At 29.7% G+C, this 23,993-nt stretch overlaps 2 protein-coding genes across 2 annotated transcripts; both read right to left on the bottom strand.

The window, feature by feature from the left end:
* Nucleotides 1-2,185: 2,185 nt before the first annotated feature.
* On the bottom strand, nucleotides 2,186-5,978 carry LOC108774561 (major royal jelly protein 1). Its single transcript, XM_018540698.1, has 6 exons — nucleotides 5,714-5,978; nucleotides 4,885-5,060; nucleotides 4,300-4,524; nucleotides 3,995-4,166; nucleotides 3,556-3,782; nucleotides 2,186-3,399 (listed from the first exon to the last, which is right to left on the bottom strand). The coding sequence occupies exons 1-6, from the start codon at nucleotides 5,901-5,903 to the stop codon at nucleotides 3,211-3,213; spliced, it is 1,179 nt and encodes a 392-aa protein (XP_018396200.1). The 5' UTR covers nucleotides 5,904-5,978; the 3' UTR covers nucleotides 2,186-3,210.
* Nucleotides 5,979-7,766: 1,788 nt separating this feature from the next.
* LOC108774562 (major royal jelly protein 5) lies at nucleotides 7,767-11,709 on the bottom strand. Its single transcript, XM_018540699.1, has 6 exons — nucleotides 11,443-11,709; nucleotides 10,356-10,531; nucleotides 9,981-10,199; nucleotides 9,671-9,842; nucleotides 9,159-9,385; nucleotides 7,767-8,487 (listed from the first exon to the last, which is right to left on the bottom strand). Exons 1-6 carry the CDS (start codon nucleotides 11,633-11,635, stop codon nucleotides 8,296-8,298), a joined length of 1,179 nt encoding a protein of 392 aa, XP_018396201.1. The 5' UTR covers nucleotides 11,636-11,709; the 3' UTR covers nucleotides 7,767-8,295.
* Between the last annotated feature and the right edge of the window lie 12,284 nt (nucleotides 11,710-23,993).

Raw genomic sequence — 23,993 nt, 5'->3', positions numbered from 1 at the left:
GAGGACACAAATTGCTTGAAAGTAATGTGTGATTAAAGTTTTTTCAACAAATAGAATTCAAAAATATGACTTAATTTTTATGTAATAGAATAGAATTTTTATATAATAGAATTTATATATGATAATATAATAGAATTAGATATATTATATAATAGAATTTACTTGTTGAATGTAAGTTGCGTTAACTAACAAATGTTTGAAGATTATTGCATTCTTTAATAGTTACATGTTTTTGCGATTTTTTAGCTATATAAAATCGCTTACTATGATGAATAATTGTTAAGTGAAAATAGACTGAAAAATTCACACTAATTTAACACAAATGAACGAAGATCATTTTCGGTCATGACGGGTTTTAATAATATATTGTGTAAATTCTTAACAAGTTTAAACAATCTGTGTGCCGATTACACTGTAACAAAATTAGACATTTTTTTGTTATACGAGTGTGAATAGTCCTTTTCGACATGTTTTTCCGCGTTGGCAAAAATTGGTTATCACGTCACAATTTTGAGAAAAATGGTATCAAAGGGGTTTTTTTAACCCTTCCAACGCCATATTTCTCAAAATTTTGCTTCAATAAATATATCGGACATGACTATTCACATTTACGCAATATGATTTTCCTTAGTGTTATTTGTAGTCTTGGAAACACACTCTTTAATTGAATAAAGTGTACGCAATATCACAAATTAAATTGAATAGCAATTTAATACTATTGATGCTAATAAGTATCTTGAAAGTACTGTAAATAAATTTATTGTGTAAAATATCACAAGGGAATTTTGTACACAGACGGTTTTTTTTTTTTTACAGTAAAATAAGTTATATAATAAAATATATAATTGTGAACTGCAACATTAGACACATATATTGCAAATACAAATGCGACAAGAATTACTTGTTACTTACGTCTTTTTTATACGACATATGTGAAAATATTTTCAAAAATTTCTTTATATAACCTACGTATATTCATAATTATAGTCTCATTAAGAGGCTTTTATTGGTATTGGTATTATTACGAAATATTATATTTATTGTGTGTACATAATAACATGTAGTACCTATATTATCTTATCAGTGAAGCCATTACGAACGAAAATAAAGTATTTGTTATCTTCATAGATGTGTATAAGGTCAGACAAGAAAGATGTAATTGCTTACTAAAACTTTTCTTTATTAACAGTTAAACCGAATGATACATGTACGCACATTTAAAGTGCTTGTCGCAATATTTCTTGATTACATCATATATCAATATATTAGATGTTCAACTTAATTCCTGCCGCTCGCTGCTATAGAGAGTGCTGACTCCTACGCTGGCGAGTTTCGATGATGAAGTCGTATGTCTTTTATAGTTTAGACATTGCTGAAAGTGATTCAATCCTCACAGGTTAGATTTCTCGACGCAAAAGAGATTATCCAATCGATTAAAAATGAATCGCGATAAGCTTTTTTTCCGACATGTGCTTCTTCACTATTTCAAGAGAACCGCAGCTGAAGCGCTTCGCTAAATTATTCGAAGTGTATGATGGTGATGAAACTCCATCGGAAGGAACATGTAGTGTTTAGTTTGAACGCTTTCGAAATGGTGATTTTAATGTGACAGACAAAGAACGTCTAGGACAGCCGAAAAAATTTGAGGATGTCGAGTTACAAGAATTGCTTAATGAGAATCCAGCTGAAACGCTTTTAGAGTTGTCGAAAGCGTTAAATGTTACTCCAAAGGCCGTCTCAAAACGCTTGCATGCCATGGGAAAGATTCATAAGGAAGGGATATGGCTATTACATGAGTTGTCAGAAAATGTCGTTTATCTATTGCGACTTTTTCGTTTGCCAGGCAAAGAAAAAAGAGTTTTTCGTGACATTCCGTATTATTCCTGAGCCCGCTCATACTATACTAAATATTAATAACAGTTATGATAACATCCTATATAGTAAAAATCTTCGATAGTCTAATGAACGTCCTGAGAACGTTCTTAGAAAGATCTATGGGATAAAGTATGTTGTATGATATGTAATTATATAGTTACCAAAAATTTTTCTTTCACAGTAGGTATTTATAAATGTTCAGATTTTTTTATAGTTGAATTTAAAAACAGGTATGTATATTAATCCTGAAAAGACGTCAAAAATCTTAAAAAATATACATGAATTTTAAAAAATATACATGACTGTTGGGGCGAAACAGTACTTTAAAAATAAATTTCAAATTGCTAATTTAGTTCATCATGAAGATTTTAATGTTGAAGCAGAGTGATATTATAATGCCACTGCGCATGGTAAAAGGTCATGATGCGATCGGTACTACGTTTAAAAAAGTATATACAGCAAGTCTTGTTGCTAAGCCATAGGACGCAACATTAACACCCGAAATTCTTTTTAATTGTACTAGAAAACCTTTCAAGAAAAACATAAGGATTTTTTATTTAAAGGAACTGATCGTGAGAAGATAAGAAGAAGACTTAATAAGTGATTTGAAGCTGCGCGACCTCTTCCACAAGAATTATACATTTATACTTGCGGGCGCGAAAATAATGTATTAATCAAAAGGTATTCCAACGATTTAAATGGAACACTATTGTAATTACAAGGAAGACAGTAAAGGATAAAAAATTAAAAATAAATTTTATAGTATATTCACATCCACATAGTCACACGTGTTCGCGATCGCCGCACTCTCACACACACAAACGCGCGCGCAAATACACGTGGGAGGCAAGGGGACTCAAGTAAAAAGCCTTATCATACACACGAACATGATCGCGGCATTTATTTTTGAAAAGAAACGTATATATAAAACTATAAGGGAAATACAATAGTATAAGTTACCTATGTTATAGTCATTTCTTAGTTTTCCATATACGTTTCTTTTCAAGATTAGCAGCCTAAACCTTTTCTCCAGATATCGTGAACATTTATTTACAATATCGTTAATTTTTCCAATGTCTTTTTTCATTCCAGTCGCCATTTTAGGTCCGCCATTTTGAATTTTCAAAAACGCCATACGGTATCGAAAAATAGATATTTCAAAAGCAAAGTTTTAAGCCCTTTTAAAGAATTTTATCTCAAGAATTGAAATTTTTTTAGGCAGGGAGGTGGCCGATTTAAAAAGAGAACGCCCCATATATATGTATATAAACTGAAATCTTACGTATATAATATTATATTAAAATATGTTAAAAAATATGAACAAAGATAATAGCGTTAATCCATTTCCTCCAGTATTTTAGCTAATTCCATTTCAAAATAGTGGAAATTTATGTCACTTAGATTATACGTGTCAGTAGCATATTTCTGAAATCTATTTGATAGGCCTATTAGTTGATCCCAGTAAGATATAATTTTCGTTGTACTCATAACTTGTAATTTTTCATCGTCTTGCGCGAGTATTACCTGAAAATTATTATACAGTTTTATTTTACAACCATAAAATTATACCAATAACTATTACATATAAATGTAAAATTATGTTAATATCATAGTTAAGAAAATTCGAAATTATTTCCCAGTGATTAATATATAAAGAATAATTGCATTTAGATATCTTACTATGTTGTTATTAGATTTCGTACAAGAGCTTGTGCCTACAATAGAATTTGTTCGACTATCAGAGTAAAATATGTAATGTTCCGTTGATGAGATATCTATTGTTTGACTCGATAATTCTTTAACAAGTTTAGTTTGTTTATTAGCCTTTTCTTTATTTGGACATTCCAATAGCGTCTTTATTTTTATTTTATATATTTCGTTTCCTGCTACGGGAGCATAATAAAGTTCTAAAATATTTATAAAAAGAAATAAGATTATAAACACCATGGCAAAATACTTTTGATTATTTGCAACGAAGTGTAATATGGATTGTAATGGTATAAATGTATATAAACATGGAACAAAAAAATTTACAAATGGAAATGGTGTAAGTATCATATAAATTAAAAATTTTAATATCCGCGATAAGATTCAATTATGTTAAAAATCAAATACTTGCCATCGCATATGATTGTCAAACTGAAGATACCACCTCCATAAGTAACATTTTGGTCGTCTATGACGAAATTAGCATCAGTCGGTTTCATATAATCGGATTCGACTCTGCACATACGCTCTGTAGACGAATCATACACTACTAAACCGAAACCTATCGAATCAGCCACAAATACCTATACGTATTTTTATATGTTTATCAGAATGTTTAAATATGTAAAATACGAGATATATGTAAGTAAACGTGTAACTATATAACATTTGCGTACAAATATGTACTATTGTGATTAAAATAGAAGACACTCTTACAATCATTTCATCCAGAAAGCGCGTGCATTCTTTATTTGGAATATAAACTAAAGGATTCATTAATAATCCAAAGCCTGTTTTGTTATTGGCAATATCAGGTGGGATGTAAATAGTTTTAACCAGCATATCATTTTTTAAATCAAAGATCAATAGTTTTGGATCACAAATTTGTTCGGTTTCTTGGGATTGGCCGTTATCCATAACAAAGATGTGGTTGCATTGAATCTAACAGGAGATTAAGATAAAAAATTAACATGTAAGATGAAAGTCAAAATTCAATTTCATTCATGATTATTAAGCTGAGAGAATATGTGGGTATGCGTAATATATAATAGACTGTTGATTAATATTATAATATATATTATTTTGTTACACATATAAGCCGTTTTTTTAAAGTCCAATTAAAAAAAATGAGTTAATACCAGTTTTAATTAAACATAGATCTATGTTTCTGTTTAAAACTGACATTAATTATTTTTTTTTTTAATTGAACTTATACCACCTAAAAAGATGGCTTACATTATTATATTTAAAAAATATTAGATTTGTTAAAAATCCATTTAAACAAAAGATATTAATACTTACATGCAGTTTATAAACGTTTATAATACCATTGCACATACTGTTATTATTATGCCAACTCCAATCTGGATATGGACGTAAAAGAGGACCCCCTGGTCCTGTCTCATTTGTTACAATCGACAAACTAGCAGGTGATCCAGGACCACCAATGTTTGGGTTAGTGACGAATACTCTACCATCTATAAGAATTTTATTTATAAACAGCGATTACGTGTGATACTAAAGAATATTTATTTCTTGAATTTCATGGCAGTATTAACGCTATTCGTTGCATTAACAACATTGGAATTATATACATATATAATAGGATTATATACATTACATATTATATATTATAATATATATATAACGTATAAATTCATATGTTCACATAATAGTTAAATATTATAACCATACGCTATATTGCATACTAAAAATATTTTTGTACTGAAGGTATATTTTCGTTATTAGTATGTGTGTACCATGTAAGTCAGTTATCGTTCTAAGAAGAACGTTCGAAAGGCTTCTTACGAGAGCTTGTCGCTACCGGAAATTTCCGTAGCAGAAATAATCGACACGCGGATCCTCGAAGCCGCGAAGATTAGCTATCGGAAATCAGATAGTGCCTGATTAAGCATTGACCCCACCGCGCTAACGTCGCGCGATCCTTGCGAGCATCACGGCTAGTCGCTGTTTAGCTATCCTGACAAGCAGGACTTATATAACCTTGTTATATTATAATGAAGATTACCTAGCAAGACTCTATTCATTCGTGAGTTTATTGTTGTTCCCGATAACCAACCCACAGTACAAAATCATTTTAATTTTTTCTAATAGTGTACTATCAACCTACCTTCTGCTTTAGTCGCTCCGTGGAACAAGCATCTGCTAGGGTTGTAAGTTCCAGAATTTATCGCATCTTCTTTTTGTTGCTGATTTTCCCATTCAAATTCACAATATTTCCATTTATGAACAAAATTCAGTTTGTCTCCAAAACTCACAATTACCATAGATAGAATAAGCAAAGCAAATAAATGTCCCATTTTTTACAGTGGCGAATAGTTTACAGTAATGATAGAGTCTTCGCTGGGATATAAGTTTATCTTGAAAGTTAGAAATGCGAGTGCCAAGAGATATATTCTTAAGATGACCTTTTATTAAAAAAACATGTTGCTAATACAACTCTATATTAAGATTTTCGAAAGAAAAGAACGATCGAAATGTTTCTTTGTTTTTATTGTTAAAGTAGATTTCACTACTTATGTTTTATTTTGACATTTACAATAAATTTGCTTCGCGAAATACAATGAGTCCTTTGACAGCATTTTTTTGAAGAACACAAATTGCATGAAAGTAATGTGATTAAAGTTTTTTCAACAAATAGAATTTACTTTTAGAATGTAAATAGCGTTAACTAACAAATGTTTGAAGATTATTGCATTCTTTAATAGTTACATCTTTTGCGATTTTTAGCTATATGATGAAATAATAATTGTTAAGTGAAAATATACTGAAAAATTCACACTAATTCAACACTAATGAACGAAGGAGATCATTTTCGGTCGAGACAGGTTTTAAAGTATAATGTGTAATATATAAAACTCTTAAAAATGTGGTTCTATTCGAAAAACAATTTCATACAATAAGCATAATACCACACACAGGTTCTTATTTGTGATAAATTATTATAAAGTAAATAATTTATTCATCTCTTTCAATAACATAAATCTATATAAACGTTTCGGTCAATAATATGACCATCTTCAGTATAAAATTAAAATTATATAAAATGAATTAAAACAACATACATTAGTCAATTATTCATTCGTTGTTTACATCAACAGCAATGCGCTCTTATTTTTCTAGTTTCTTTCTTCATAGTTATCGTTTTCCATCAATGTACGTTAGCTTGTGTCCTCGTGATAAATTTTCTTTCGAAATATACAATTTTTTGACGAAACATCGTTACCAGACTGTATAATTAAACGTTTTTATAGATTTATGTTATTGAGATGAATAAATTATTTACTTTATAATAATTTATCACAAATAAGAACTTGTGTGTGGTATTATGTAATTCTGTAACTTTTTAACAAGTTTAAACAAACTGCGTGCTGATTACACTAGAACAAAATTAGACTTTTTTTAAGTTACACGAGTGTAAATAGTTTTCGATATGATTTTCCCAGTTGGCAAAAATTGGTTATCACGTCAATTTTAAGAAAAATGGCATCAAAGGGGATTTTTTGGCCCTTTCAACGCCATATTTCTTAAAATTTTGCATCAATAAATATATCGGACATGACTATTCACATTTACGCAAAATGATATTCCTCAGTGTTATTCGTAGTCTAGGAAACATACTCTTAAATTGAATAAAGTGTACGCAATATCACAAATTAAATTGATTAGCAATTTAATACTATTGATGCTAATAAATATCTTGAAAGCATTGTAAGAAATTTATTGTGTAAAATATTACTTTAGTTGAGGAATTTTGTATAGGCGTTTTATAGTAAAATAAGTTATATAATAAAATATATAATTGAGAACTGCACTAATAGACACATATATTGCAAATGCCAATGCGACAAGAACTACTTGTTATTTACATCTTTTTTATACGACATATTTGAAAATGTTTTCAAAAATGTCATTATATAACCTTCGTATAATCATAATTATAGTCTCATTAAAAGTCTTTTACATTGGTATTATTATGACATTTATACTTATTGTGTGTACATACATAGTAATATGTAGCACCTATATTATCTTATCAGTGAAGCCATTAGGAACAAAAATAAGGTATTTGTCATGTTTGTAATTTTACAGTCATGGCGTCTGATTCACCTATAAGTGTAAAAATTTCGACCGAATGAGGAAATAAGTGATCAGACAACGAAGTGATGATTTCTTTTATTTGTTTGTTTTTAATCTTAATGTCATTTACAATTGCAAAATTTACCGCACTCCGTTGATTTCTGTTAATGAATTTACTCATTTCAAGTTATTGTCTATGTCCTTCGCTGTATCCTTATGGATATGTAGTAGAGAAGACGGGACTCGTAACATAATTATACACTACTATATTCTAAATAATCACACACTTCTAATCTTTTCCTTACGCTTTTATTTATGACGCTTTTTATGTATGTCTTACAACGCATCCGCGTTACTTTTGACCAGTGTCTCCTACAGCCAAGTTATTTAGTCACTTTTGCATATTTGATTTTTGAACTAATTTTTTTATTTCTTTGGTGTGGATTTCTATTAAGTTAAATTTTAAGTGTAGTTCACAATTCCATACGCCGGGCCTGTAGATGTATGAAGTAAGAAAAAGATATAATTTCGTTTTTTATTAATAACATAGATCTGCATAGCTTTTGCTGTTTAGAAAAGAACCGTAGTTTTCCATAGTTTTAATGTAGTAATTTATTCACTTTGATCCATCTCTTTTAGTATTTCTGATAATTCCATTTCAAAATGGCGAAAGTTTATTTCTTTTAAATTTAGTGTATATAAACGTTGAAATCTATCTGACATGCATATTAGCTTATCCCAATAGCTTGAAGCTGTCATCGAACTTACAGATTGAAATTTTTCTTTATCTTGAGCAAGTAACACCTTAAAATTAATATTTTCTTTTAAAATGATAAAATTGTTCTATCAAATATAACAGTCATATAACAATATAATTATCAAATATAATAATCATTAAAAAGATCCTAAAGCAAAGTTCGAACTCTAATGAAATCGTCAAATGTCGCTGTTTTACAACACATCGACATATTTTTTACATACTACCGCACATATCTCACGCAGACAATAATGTAGTAACGCAGTTGCATTACCTGTCAATTTTCGTATCGTAAATTCGTCGCGTAGAGTGTCTAATAATTCTAAACACTCGACGCTGTTTCTTCACGCTAACTACATGCCTGTGGATTGTGTCTTAAGTACAGATTGCGCAGCTTTTATATTAAACAAGTGTTGTTTTGACGTGCAACGACGTGACAGCTCTGGATATTGGACTAAAAAATGGTAAAAAACTCAATTTTGAAATTTTTTTATCGTTTTCAGCATATATTCTACCTCACAGGCACGTATCAATGCGTATACATTAATCCTGTAAAAGGATTTTCGAATCTGCGAATGACAAAAAAAGTATTTACGATACAAAGATTATATTGTTCAGTCGGTAATACAAGACTTTAGGATCTCCTTAATAGAATTTAAAATAATATATCATCAATGGAGATATATGTATAAAGAATTGTTGCATTCAGATATTGTACCGTGTTTTCACCAGATTTCTTACAAACGTTTGTGCCCAAAATGGACAGTCCCATAGTATCGCTATAAAATATTGAATATTTTGCTGACGTAATGTCGACTGTTTGACTCGATAATTTTTGAACGAGTTGAGTTTGTTTATTAGCTTCTTTTTTATTTGGACATTTTAATAGTGTTTTTATTTTTATCTTATATATTTCTTTTCCTGATACAGGAGCATAAAAGAGTTCTAAAATATTTACAAAATAAATATTAAAATACAAATACGAAAATAGCATTAATTATAATTATTTGTAAGAAAGTTTTGGATTATCAATGTATTTAAATTAAAAATGAATATTGAGAGAGAGAGAGAGAGAGAGAGAGCAAAAAATAATAATTTTACGAATAAAAATGTGTTAATTAAAAAATGAAGTCAAAATTATTAACACATGCAATATAATAAAAATAAATATTATATACTATATTTGAAATAATATTTATTATTTAATATTGTTAAAAAGGGAATACTTGCGTTCTTCAAGAATTGTCATAGAGTAAATACCGCCCACATAAGTAAAATTTGTGTGTGCTATAGAGAAATAGATATCAGTCGGTTTCATGTAATCAGATTCGACTCTGCACATACGTTCTGTAGATGAATCATACACTACTAAACCGTAACCTCCTGTGTCAGCCATAAATATCTGCGTATATTTATGTTATTAAATCATTTAAATTGCAGAATACATTACATACTATAGTATGACTTTTTATTACATATAGTGTATACTATTGTGATCAAAATGAAATCAAAATATTATTAAAAGATGATGTATACTGACAATCATTTCATCCAGTAATCGTTCACATTTTCCGGGAACATAAACGACAGGCTTTACCAATAATCCATAGTCCGTTTGATTAGCAACAATAGTGAATGGGATGTAAATAGTTTTAACCAGCGTATCATTTTTTAAATTAAAGATCAATAGTTTTGGTTTACAAATTTGACAGGACCCGATTTGGCCGTTATCCAGAACAAAGATATGATTGCATCGAATCTAAATAGAAAAAGAAAAATTCTATTTCATCTATTGTTATCAAGTTGACTATTGTGTATACACATAGGTATGTAGATATACGTAATCAACTGTTAAACACACATTTTAATAATGTAAAATATGATAACCATTTGAATGAAAGATATTAACACTTACATGCAGTTTATAAACGTTTATAATACCATCGCACATACTGCTATTATTATGCCAACTCCAATCTGGATATGGACGTAAAAGAGGACCTCCTGGTCCTGTCTTATTAGTTACTGTCGCCAAAGTAGCAGGTACACCAGTGTTCAAATATTTCGAAACAGTAACAAATACTCTACCATCTATAAGAGTCTTTTTTAAATTTATGTCATATACCAAAGGATATACTTATATTTCTAATTTCATGACAATAGTAATGTTGTTGCATTAACAGAATTAAGGCATCGTATACGTATACTTTGGAAAAAATGTCTGGTTATATAAGAGAAAATAGACCAATCAGAAAATTCTGATTATGTCAATCAGAATTTTGATTGCTTAAATAAAATTTTAGTAAATAATAATAATAAAATAGTTTAATAGAATTTTAGTAAGTATAGATATTTTTCTGAGTATACAGATTGTTTTGTATGTATAATAGATGTATAATAAAAAAATAATTTTTATACACTACATCAGTTTCAATAATAAAATGCGAGTATCAGTATAAAGAGCAGCTTTAAATTTTTTTAATAAAGTAATAAACCTAGATTTATGATTTCGGATATGCAATAAATGAAACACCGTGTAAATATACACATTACATCACGTATAATAAAACATATAGATTTATAATGTAAAATATTGTAGTTAAATTCTTTTAAGTTATAAGTCTTTGTTAATAAAAATATTCATATTAGTTGCTTTCCATTTACTCCGATTCTCAGATAATTTTCATTTGTGACGTCATTACTCAGTTGAATGCTCCGTTCCTTTTGCATTCTGAGAAGTGAGATTCAACTGAGTTTTTAACCTATAATCTGCACAAGCTCGAGACCGTGTGCTTTATTGAGTCTCGTAGATTCACTTTAAAAGTGAAGTTATAAACCTGTGTTGTTATTTGTTTATTTTATTAAAATAAGCAAGTAGTGACATCATCAATCTGAGTATTTCATACTCAGCTCACTACAGACTCAGTTTCACTTGTGTGTAAATGGAAAGCAACTATTTTTGTACAAAATTATTATGTTATAATATTTCGAAATCAACCTACCGTTCGCTCTGTCTACACCGTTTAAAAAGTTTTTGTAAGGATTGTAAGTGCCAGAATTTATCGCGTCTTCCTTCTGTTCCTGACTTTCCCATTCATAATCAATGTATTTCCATTGATGTATAACATTCACTTTGATTCCAAAACTCACAATTGCCATTGATAGAATTAGCACGATTAACAAAGAATGTCTCATTTTTATTGTAGCGTATGGTTTATATGCAATAATGTTATGGCACTCAAGCTACGAAATAAGATTCTCCGACAAGATACGAGTTCGTCTTGCAAATTAAAACTACGCAAAAACCCAAAAGGTGTATTATACTACACAGGTATTCTTTTAATCAAACATTTATTGAAAAGTTACTTATTTTTTCCAAAGTCGTTGTTTTGTCTTCGTTGTGAATAAATTAGTCTTATGATGTAGTCGCAACAAAGATATTTCAGTAAGGTAATACTTAAAATCTCATAAGTTCACATTAACAGAATTTCAGAAAAAAAAAACGGTGTGATGACGCGTTCAACGTTTTTTTTATTTTTATTGTTAATAAAATAGGTTTCACGGTGTTCTATTTTGACTTTTAAAACGAAATATATTTGCTTCGTGAAATGCGATAAGTTGCGTTTGACAGCAACTTCCTTAGAGCGTATTGCGCGGATTGTGTGAAAGTAACCCAGTTATAGTTTTCGTTACAAATTGCATTTGTATGTATGATGCAATGAGATGTACTCTAACTAACAAATTTTTTAATTACATAAATCAATCGTAACTTGTATATAGTATATATAACTGAACTGTACCGATAGACATGTATATCACAAATGCGAGGTGCGATGATGATCGCTTGCTATTTCATAAGCTGTCTTTTATAAACAAAATATACATATAAATGCTTTCAATACATATTGTACAAACTTATAATTAGCTTCATTAAAAGTCTTTTATTTCGGCCTTGTTATATCACTTAGATACAAATGATAATATGACTATATATTACGTGTGTGATTATCTATTATTATAACGAAGCCATTAGAAAGTTTATTCTGTAATTTTTAACTATAATAAAATATATTTTTATTTTCTACGTACCTCACGAACGGACATATTGCGACACAAAAAATCAGAAATGTCAACATTTTATTACATTACATTACATTAAGATACGTCATCATCATCATCTTCAAAAATGTCCGTTTGACATTTTAAACGGCAGATGGCATTCACCTATCACTATTTACCTACGATTTCGTTAGCATTGTATCGATATATCGATAGAGAGCTAAATTGTTGTCATTGTGACATTGTTTCGAATTTTTCTGAGATCAAAATCAAAATTTGCACACATACTTATGAATTTTTTAAAAAATAACTTCTATGTGGGTCTGTGTGTGTACTTTTATTGTATATACGCTTATGATTTTTAATTACAATATTTTTTGTGATTTATAGTTTTACTTAATCAATAACACACATTTTCTTTTATATATTAATTGATTTATTTAATAAAAAAGTGAATGATTTTACGAATTATTAACGTTTTACATAGACATATATCAGAAATAGGAAATTCCTGATATAAGGAACGCACTCCGTATCCTTGTAAACTCAGCCCGGCCGTTCTTCCAACGATCCGTCGAGCCGCTATCTCAGGAATTCCACTTTTTGTGTTTGATATTGATAGGGTACTCATCCTTTTCTCTCTACATTCGAAAAAGTACGAATAGGAAAAAAGAATGGCAAACGGGAACTATGAGATTGCCAAGTCCTTAACGAGACATTACTTGTGTCAAATAAAATCCAGATGCGATTTTGCAAACAAATCATTTTCGTATTTGTTCACATTCATTTGAACCTATTCCATCAATGAAGAGAACGAGAATTTCATGTACAATTAGACATTAAATACAATTGTATTACATTTATACCGTTTAGATGATGCATTTAGAGAGAAAATGTATTATTACTGTTAAACTGTTTTTACTTAAAATTATTTAAATTTTAAAGATAATGTAAATGAAGGAATTATTTGAATGACTAAAACGCATATCCATGTACTTGACATGCATTATTTAAGTATGTAAATAAAATATTATGATAAAAAAGATAAATTGTGATATTACGAGACACATTTAAGACTTTAAAGAAGTTTTATTTTGAACAATATTTGAAACTGTTTGATATTTTTATTGTAATAACATTACAATAAATGTGATATTAAATTTATTAAATTTTGATTTTCCTTCTATTATATTTTATTTTTGCCAACAATTCATTAAGATTATTTGCTATTCTTACTATTTCTTTTAAAATTAAATTTTAAGAAAAATATTTTTATATCATATCATCGAAATTTATTTAATAAAGCAGATAATTATTATAGACACTTCCCTAAGTCTATGATAAATTTATTTGTAAGTATCTTTTTTCAATAAATTACACTACAAGTATCAAACACAAATCATGGGAACAATTGGGGGGAGAATAGGGGAGAATGCGTGTACCGACGATGGAGGAGGAGGAGGGTAGGAAAGTGATTGAAGGACATCTCATAGCCGTGGGCCGTGCCCTGATTGGTTTGACGCGATTTAGCCCCTGTAATGCCAAACTCGACGTCTGCTGTTGTGGTTGGCTCCGGTCGAGGTATTATCGGAGATTGTTTAGGCTATAGTATACTGAAGTAAACATGCTCTCGTTGTAAACCGCTCGACATTTTGAAACTTGCATACACCGAGCATTTTCGTAATTGTGTCGAAATTGCTTATAATAGTTTATATTGTACCTTGAAAAAATTGCAATAAAAATTACCATAATAACAAGAGTTTACTGTAGTAATACGAATACGTGTTTGATAACAAAATGAAAGAGAATACGTTAAAAATAAAAATGTATTATATTTTTTATGTTAAAAATTTTACATTTTTAAATATAAACTTTATATTCTATCAAAGTTTTTTTTGTAAGATTAAATAACAAAAATTAGATAATGATATTGAACCTTGCTAACTTTGAAGAACTACAAAATATGAAATTCTTTATTATTATCTTTGTTTAGTGGAAAAATAGCTTTCTAAAAAATTTATTTTTATTTTTAATATGCACATGAATTTTTACGGTAATTTTACCGGTAATTTTTACCGGAAAGCATAAAACAATAAATATCTTTAAAAAAATTTATTTTTTCTTTGGTAACATGCTAATATTTTTTATGTAATATTTTTTATTAATTTCTTTGAGTTGGTAACTAATAGATGAATACAAATGATAATCATAGACGTCCAATATGTTACATATATAGACTGTTCCTTTAGAGTCCATTCTTCTTCGTAATTCAAGACCATCTATGAATATCTTAAAATACTAATATAGTTCTGTGATTAATTCATGACATCTTAAAACTGTATTTAAGATGATATTAAATATAAAACTGACTATGAATACTGGTCATGGTATTTTGTTTGATTTCAGGGATATTTTCGAGGCGCGTGCGAGAATATTCGCGAACGAATCCGCATATACGATGATCGTATTTCTGATTCGTACCTATCTCGTACCCTCTTTCGTATTCCATCCTATTCGAAAGGACTGCATTATAAATCGTGTGAAATCCAAGTGTCTGACCTCGATCGGCCTCGGTGGATCCCCGTTAGAGGGTAGAAAGACGAAAGAGAGAACGAGGGAAGTAGTAGGGTGCGAGAGGAAGAACCGAGTGAATGGGGCAAAGGGGCTGAAGAGGGAGAATCATCGTGCGAATTTTACGCTAACCTGATAGCTGGTTGGAATAGATTACATCGATCGGCAAAATTTATCTGTGCGGATGATGCTTCCGTAAATGGTGGAGACATTGTCAGCGTGTTGTACACTATTCATTCTACCGTATACCTATGGTATTATTTTATTCTGTTATTGCATCACATAGATGAATTATAATTAAATAAACAATATATAATAAATAAAACCTTGATCTGCTACACGGAAAGAATTATTTCTTAAAATTTATACCCTGAAAATATATATGGCAATCGTGCGGTATCATTATCTATATTTCGAAGAATTTTTATATAAATCTTTTACATTCATTAATAAAACTACAATAAAATATAAAATAAGTTTGATTAATTTTACTGAAGTGCATGGTAGAAATTTTTTAAATATTATATTGTACCATAACTACTATACTTTCCAGGGTAAATTTTAAGAACTAATTCTTTTCGTATAGTTATTGAAAAATAATATAAACACTATTTATGGAAAACAACCAAAAACGATTTAAAAATAATGGATGTTAAATAATATTAATTAAATTTAATGTGTGTAATATATTAAAAATTGACGCAAAACTAATTATTTGTTGAATATAAAAATGTCGTCTGGGTGCAGAACGTCCCGTCGTCGCTCGGCACAGCGCCACGTCACCCCACCGTCCTTTTCTTCTGATCATGTTTGTGTGGGCAATTCAAACGATTCATGCCAAATTCATTAAATCCAAATGAATTCTACACGACGACTATAATCAACATGAAAGTTAGTTATATAATTACTTTTTAAAAAATCAAATATTCAGAATAATCTGTGTAGAAAAATGATAGACAATTTGTTTTTTTCCTGAAAAGTACCTTCTGTATCTTCATATATAAATCTTATAACGATATCCCGAGAGCTATATGCAAATGTGAACGTGCGGAGTGAAGAGATATGCATATCTCTGACTACTTGCCTTTTAATTAATAAAATAAATCTCATCTTTATATTACTCACAAGACAATTACCGCGATTATACGATCCAACTTGATTTCAATCGTAAAATTACTTTACGTAGTCTACTTTGTATTTAATCACATTATAGCTTCAATGCCTTGCTTACAGTATAACTGTGAATTAAGAATTTTTCCGTGTTTCTTTGTAGCGTCGCGTCGCGATATAGCACGAAACAATTCATTCCACTGTTGAACATTTATCTTTTACAATCTCGTTAAAATACGTGGTAATTAAATTAACTTTTTGCAAGGAAAAATGTTGCGCAGCCGAGAAAATTTGAGCTTATTCTAGTTCTGTGTTGATATTCTTATGCAAAATTATAAAAGAACATATTAAAAATTTTGCAGCACGCGATACAATATTTACAGAGATTATAAAGGAATTTTATCTGACATATGAGAGATATCCATTTGAGAGGTATCATTTCATCCAGGAATTCCAGAAACGTATTCCTTAAATTAATTACTAAGATATTTAAAATAAGAAATATTTTCTTACACGCAGATTTTGATAGTGAGCTTACTTTTTAAACCGCTCTTAAAATCTAAAAAAAAATATAAAAATTATGTATCGTATAACATGTCACGAAATGATATATATGTATGTGTATATAATATACATTTTCATTTGTTACATGTAATTTTCAAAGTAATTGAAAGTAATTTTAACTGTTCAATCCTGTTGGATTTGAGAAATTAATATATTGTGTGAATTATTTTAATATTATTATTATTATTATATCTATTATTATTCTTATATTTCAAATTGTAATTTTAACACACAGCAAAATATGTTATCGCAATATTATGCTTGCAATTTTTATTGTAACAGCAATAATACAAGGTTAATTTCAGTTAAAATAAACTCAATAAATACACTAATCTCTTTTTCATAATGTTAGTTACACTAGGCAATTCTCATGTTTTAAAGATTGCTATTGGAAAACGTGCTTATTTCACTCCCTCGAACCTCTCGCAATTAGTCGAATTAATTATACAGTATTGTAGTACGAATAAAGCGCGATCTCGCGTCGCGGAAATTCCTTGTTGCAAGTAGCGACATTAAAAAGTTTTCCCACTTCGATGGTGAACTTTCTGAAAGTACTGCACTCTTTCTCGCAGGCGGATCGGAATACTTCGGATTGGCTGATCGCGGGCAATTATGTTCAGAAAATTTTCTGCACCGAAGAAATACGTAATCTGCATAAGTTGCCGCAAATTTCACTTTGCGAGGCGCAGCGTTAAATATTAAGTATATACACAATTCTTCAGTGTTCATCTCTTTCTTTAGAATTTTCGAAGAAAAGTCATTACAATTTTTCATGTGAGATTACAATTCAGTTTTTATTCTGTTGGCTCTCCTTTCTCGTTTTCAACGTAGCAAATGAGTAAACCTGTTCTTTATAGCTGCACTAAATTACACGAGAATTTTCGTCAAACTTCAAATATATTGGATGAGATGATAAAATTTTAAAAGTGGTACAATTCTGAATAAAATAAAATAATCTAATTTTCGAAGTTCTCAAGTCTGATAATACCATAGTCTCATTAAGGAAAGTATTGAAGGAATATCAAATAGAAAAAAATTTAATTTTAATTTTAAAAAGTGAAATAACAACAAAAGAAATTCATTATCAAATTTCCGTAGAAACAAATTAAAATTTTAAAATGACTAAGAAATTGGCAAATATGCTGTAAGACATGCGTAATAAAAATACTTATATTTGAACACTGGATCAAATTTTATTCTGTTCAGAATTGTAATATGTTTAAAATTGTATTTATTATTCTGCTCACAGGAAATTGACGTAAAAATTAATCGATTTAATTAACATCAAAATATCGTAAAAAACATTGTCATTTTGACGTTAAAATAAAAATAAAAAACGTTAGCTTGTTCCTTATATATTTCGTTTTTGATATGAGTGTCCTTTATACCTGATTCAGCTATAAAGACTTAATGTGACTTACGAGTTTTGTGGTATTGAATTTCTTAAATTAGTTTATATTCTTCTCAGATACGAGAGAGTGATTGGAAACTGCTGAAAATCCCGGAATCGTTATTGCTCGCTGTACCATCGTGACGACGGAAACTTTCCTTGTAACACACCGCAATCAGTGCAGACCGCGACAGCGTGACCGGACACGCGCGATACCCGACAATGAAATAAGTAATCGTTATTACCGGGACAGTTCTGAAGAAATAAAGAGAGAACGGAAAAAAGTTTTAATCACGTCGCGACGACGGATTGCAATTAACGGAAACGAGAAAGAGTACAGTCAAGTACGGTGGTGTAGGAGGATTGGCAGGAAACGGATAATATAATGAATTATGATTAAAATGAGGTACGGAGTATGTACCATTGTTATTCTAAAAATGTGAATCAATGCATATCACAACAAACTTGTTCTCGAAAAAAGGGTTAAAAGAATATTTGTTATTTTTTGTTTCGAACAATATTATAGTTTTGAGATATAAAAGTTTAAAATTAACAACTATAATAATAATAATAAAGACTCCTTATAATAAAATAAAAAATACAGTTTCACAAAGGCTTAATAGGAGTCGGCGCGGTAAGAAAATTGCGCGTTAATATCTTTTTATAAAAATGTTTAATAATAAAAATTACGTATATATATATATATATATATATATCTATATCTGAACGTTTCAGCTACAATTTTAGCCATCTTCAGCAGAGAGTTTAAACATATCTATTTGTCCCATAATTACGCCAATGACCACATCCTTCGGCCAATAAATTACCATGCTTTTGGTTTCGAGCAAACGTAATCAGGCGAATTGAAGGACACATCACATATAATACAATCACTTGATGTTTGTAATTTCATAATTAAAATAGAAGTAACAATGATTATCAAAAATATAAAAAGATTTGTGAAGAATATGTTCTTAAACCTGTCATGATCTAAGATAGGTTTAATATTAACTAATTACAGATTATGATAAAACGATTATTTATTAGTAAGTCATTACGTGCAATTGTACATATAATTATGTTTTGATAGTTTAAGGAAATTATTTTTAAATCTGTATCTAGCTAAATTTTTAGATACTTGAATCAATTGTTATGTAGTACATCCATATACAAAACAAACGGTATTGCGAAAATATCTAACAATTTTTGTATTTGTTTATTTAATTAATTATTAATTGACTATTTTTACAATCTAAACAATTCATATCGCTCCAAAAAATTATTGAAAAAGAGATTTGCTAAAATTGATCGCGATAAGTATAGATACTAAAAGTTATATAAATTTCAAATATATGTACTTTATTCAAATTTGAATTTTATAGTCAGCAATTCATTTTACAGATAACATCATATTGGATACTCTGATAACTATAATAAAACTTTTAATATATAATATTGTATATACATTGTGTTTTAAAAGTGTATTATAGTTATCAGAGTTTCCAATATGATATTATCCGTAGAATGAATTATATTGACTGTAAAATTAAAATTTAAATATAGATATTACCATACTAGAAACTCTGATAACAACAATAAAACTTTTAATATATATTATATATACATATTCAATAAAAAAAATATATATATACATAAAAAAATTTTTTGAACGTTTAGTAACTAATAATTTCCGCTGTCAACTTTGGCAAATTTTTTTTTTTTGATAATTTTTTATCTAGAGCAATATGAACATATTTTACTCATAAATAGTTAATAAATAAAAAATACAATACTGTTTTTATTTTAATAGAACATAAATATTGCAGATTCTATTAAAAGATATTAAAAAACATGAGAGCTTGTTTAAACGACAAAATAAAAAAGTTTCTATACTTCTCGACAAAAATATATATCACATATCGCAGGGTTGACGGAGCTCTTCAGTTTTTATGAGGTTAATACTTTCCATCCTTCGCGATACGCGTCGCGTTAAAAACAGTCAATAGAATTAATGATCGATAGTTATCCATATCACGACTTAATAATAGTTTGCGCAGTGAAAACTCTGCCTCCCGTAGATCTCAAACTCTACTTCAACCGACGACGATAATGGTAACGATTACGGTAACGATAACGTACATCCAGATAAATTCCGGGATGGTTTTGTGCGCATATATTGACGGTGGAAACGCACCTTTAGAGGGAGACCATAGATAAGATATCTGCGATCGCGGTCTCTTAAAGTCTGACTTATCGCCGCGGAAATGTGACGAAGGTAGTTCTTTACGTGTCCACATTGGTGTCCCACAAAACCGAGTGTAGATCAGCAGATGTCCGATTTACAACGAAATAGAGGATATATGACGTTTTTACGTATTCAGATTTACATTTTATGATTCCTATTATGCGCTTCTATATTATCAGAGATAGATTTTGGGAAAATAATTATTAGTAATCGTGTTAAATGACTAAACACGAAAGAGTTTTTATAATCAATTCCCTAATATTTAATTGCATATCTCGTAATCATACTTAAGTTTGTTTACACAATATATATGTTCGTAAAAGTTAAAGATTATCAAAAAATTATTATGAATATTATTAATTTATTCGTAATATATTTAATCTTTAGATAATTATTGTGTTGTGAAAACTGGTCTCATACTGGAATAAACTATCAAAGTTTTCGATATTGAAAATTTAATTCCTAGCATGTTTTGCATCTCAGTGAATAACACTGGTAAATGATGTCATGTTAAAATAATGAAATAGTAATCGAAATAATAATTGCTTTTAAAATTCAGTTGTTATTGTTAACTGAATTAAATCGTGTTGATGTTGGCAGTTTAAAATGCGACACATGTATTTCTAGTTGCTTCAAAAAACATGGTGTGTTGGATAAATTGGAAAAATAATGAAAAGACACGAAGCGAAACATGTCATTTAAAAAATTTGTCTGACAGCAAAACATTTGTAATTAAATGTCATATTATTTAGAGATGTTTATTTAATTATTATTACTGTTTAATTATCTATTTTTAATAATATGTAGACAGAAAAAAATGCACTGTATATATTCACAAGGCTCTAAAAATATTTTCAATCGAAGTGGACACACTCTTGACTTTTTCTTGTTGTCTGGCTTTGCGATGAAATTTATCGACTATTTCAGTTTAGAAATCGCTGGGTTAAGTATGCTATCTGGACCATGTCACCGTATCGCTAATGCGAAGGTAGAGTTTCCAGTTGCAAATTGTACGTCACGCAATTCGTCGATGGCAGAAACTCACCAGCAACGAGAATCTGGTAAATTTAGTTGCGATTGTGGAAAACGATAGTTGTGTAGGACAAAGAAACTTCGTGCTTGCTGGCAGTAATTAACTATATCGCAAAGCACATAGACTATTTAATGCGTCTGCTGTTAACAGATCGGTAAATTTCAAATTACATTTTCCGACCGTGCGTTTATTGTTTTTACTATTCGGTGTATTGTAGTTAAAATGCCTCTTTTTAGCTCAAGTCTCCTGATACAAATGTCACTTTATTTATAAAGTATCTTGTTTTGTTTATATAAAATGTATTCAGTGTTATCGAATCATACCATATTACAGTTAATAAATATACGGTTATTGAATATTGCAATTTTTGTATATCTCCGTATTTATTTTTCACTGTTTTCACTTTAGGGCGGATTTGAAAATCGATATCGTTCTCTCACAATACTTCTTTCTTTCTACTCTTCTCAAGTGCACCGCGAATACGGAAGTATCCCGCACGTGTTTGTACATGGTAATGCATTCCCGCTCTAAACGCAAACAATCCTTATCTCTGCGCTGCCATTCGTGAATTAAGTATCGCGCAGTAGAATAAAGTGCACTCAGATACAAAATTAATTGCTAAAGTTTCTACGCCGTGTTTACGAGCGTACTTTTTTTTATACTTTGAATGTACCGAGTCTCACTAATACTTTGCAATTTGTTTGTGACATATTACTTTGTTTAAGTAAAATAATTTTTAAATTTTAATTATAATTAAAATTGAATTATAATAAATGAAATCGATCGAGAAATGGTCAACAAAAATAAACAAAGATATTGGCTGTATTCAGTCAAAGTGGATCTTGCTGCTTAATAATATTTTTTAAGTAATTTTACCTTAGTAGCAAATTATATTAAAATATTTTAAAAAATTAAAAAATATAAAAATAATACACTAGAGAGACTTTTATATTAAGTTCATCTATGTTAAGTCGAAATTAGTAAAAATGGTAGTGAAAATGTTAAACTGAAAGAGTTTTGACGAGATTATCTATTGTTAGAGATTCACATAGGTACACTAATATTTTTTCGTGTACGTTTAAATAAATTTTTCTCTATTTAAAATATATACTTTGTACGCAATATATATCTTAGTATTGCATAGAAAGAGTTCATGTTTATGGTTAAGAAGTTATAAATGAATCAACAAAAAGTCCGTCTTAAATTGGTCGACAAACTCGCTATCAACAGGAACAACAGTAATCGCTTGGGGGATACCCTCTATGGAAAACAAGCACCACCGAGTTGGTCGCAAGTTAGCGTGGCGCACTTGTTAGTGTACCGTCGCTTTTTGTATCCCAGCGGTAAAACTTGCAAGCGTCCACGATAATTTCATGCAAACGGCCGCGAACGACTCGCGCAACGAGCTGGCCTGCAACGAAACGCCAGAACACCCACGAGTTATCGTTACCGTGCATCGTGGCAGCGATCGCGGTTGGCGATGGTTTATGAAGGTTACATTGCGCGAGTGGACGATTCGCCCAACCGTATATAATAAAAATATCTTCCGTTGCTCGGATCCCTTTTTAGAGGAACTTTACCGCGATGCTGTCGCTTTTGGAGCAGCGAAGCGATGCGACGTCCTCATTAATGAGTACCTCTTGTAATTAAACTCGTTATATTTTATTTGCCCCTAGCTAAAACACGGACAGAGAAATGGTGAGTGTTTGCTAGAAAATCTATCCTCCATTTAGCTAAAATTCTTTATTTCTACATAAAGAAAAAACTTTCGCATTTCTTGATTTGGACTAAACAGAGTGTTTAGTAATATTTTATATTTTTAAAGACTTTGTATAGCGAACAAATCCTTTGGGCATTTCTTTCTTATTTTTAAATGCATGAATGTATGCATAGAGAATAAAAATTTGGTTATTTTTACAAGGATAAAGTGGCTAGCTTTTGACTAATTGTGGAAAAGAACTTTTATTATATCAGTGAAACAATTTGTTAATTTTTAAATCTAAATTTTTTTGAAATTTTACGGACAGTCACCTGTGTTTGTGATATAATTGATGAGAACGAAAAACTTTTTGCTTCGAGATAAATTTTATAAATCAGTCATTATGAGATATGTAAAAACGAGAATGCAAAAGATCGTGTTTTTTTTAACAAAATAAAATTTGCAGTATATTGTTGCACGGTCATACTTTCCTGTATATCCTCATTATTTAACTTTTGCGAGCAGTTTGCGTGCAGTTTGTGGCGTAGCTTCTGTGTAAAACATCGTGGTGCTTTGTGCCTTTCTCTTTGTAATCCGTCAATTTCAGAAGCGTGTTCTCTACTTCTCTATTGCTTTTAAAATCCACTGAGAATTTTGTCCGTCATAGCTATACATTACTTTCAATTACTTTAAGTTGGCTGCTGCTCGCCGTTTCCGCAAAAATTAAACAACTTTTCCATTTTGTATGTATCGTACTAAAATGTACGAGTACCTATGCATAGACATTCATTGTTGAGTAATTTAGTTGGATTCTTTATGCTTATTAAAAGTTATTATTGGGACAAAAAAAGAAGAATTCTGCAAATGAAAAATTAAACTTAC

Source organism: Cyphomyrmex costatus, unplaced genomic scaffold, assembly GCF_001594065.2.
Source record: "Cyphomyrmex costatus isolate MS0001 unplaced genomic scaffold, Ccosl1.0 scaffold26, whole genome shotgun sequence".
Lineage (NCBI taxonomy): Eukaryota > Metazoa > Arthropoda > Insecta > Hymenoptera > Formicidae > Cyphomyrmex > Cyphomyrmex costatus.
The sequence above is the reverse complement of the archived record's forward strand: the minus strand, read 5'-3'. Positions and strand labels throughout refer to the sequence as shown.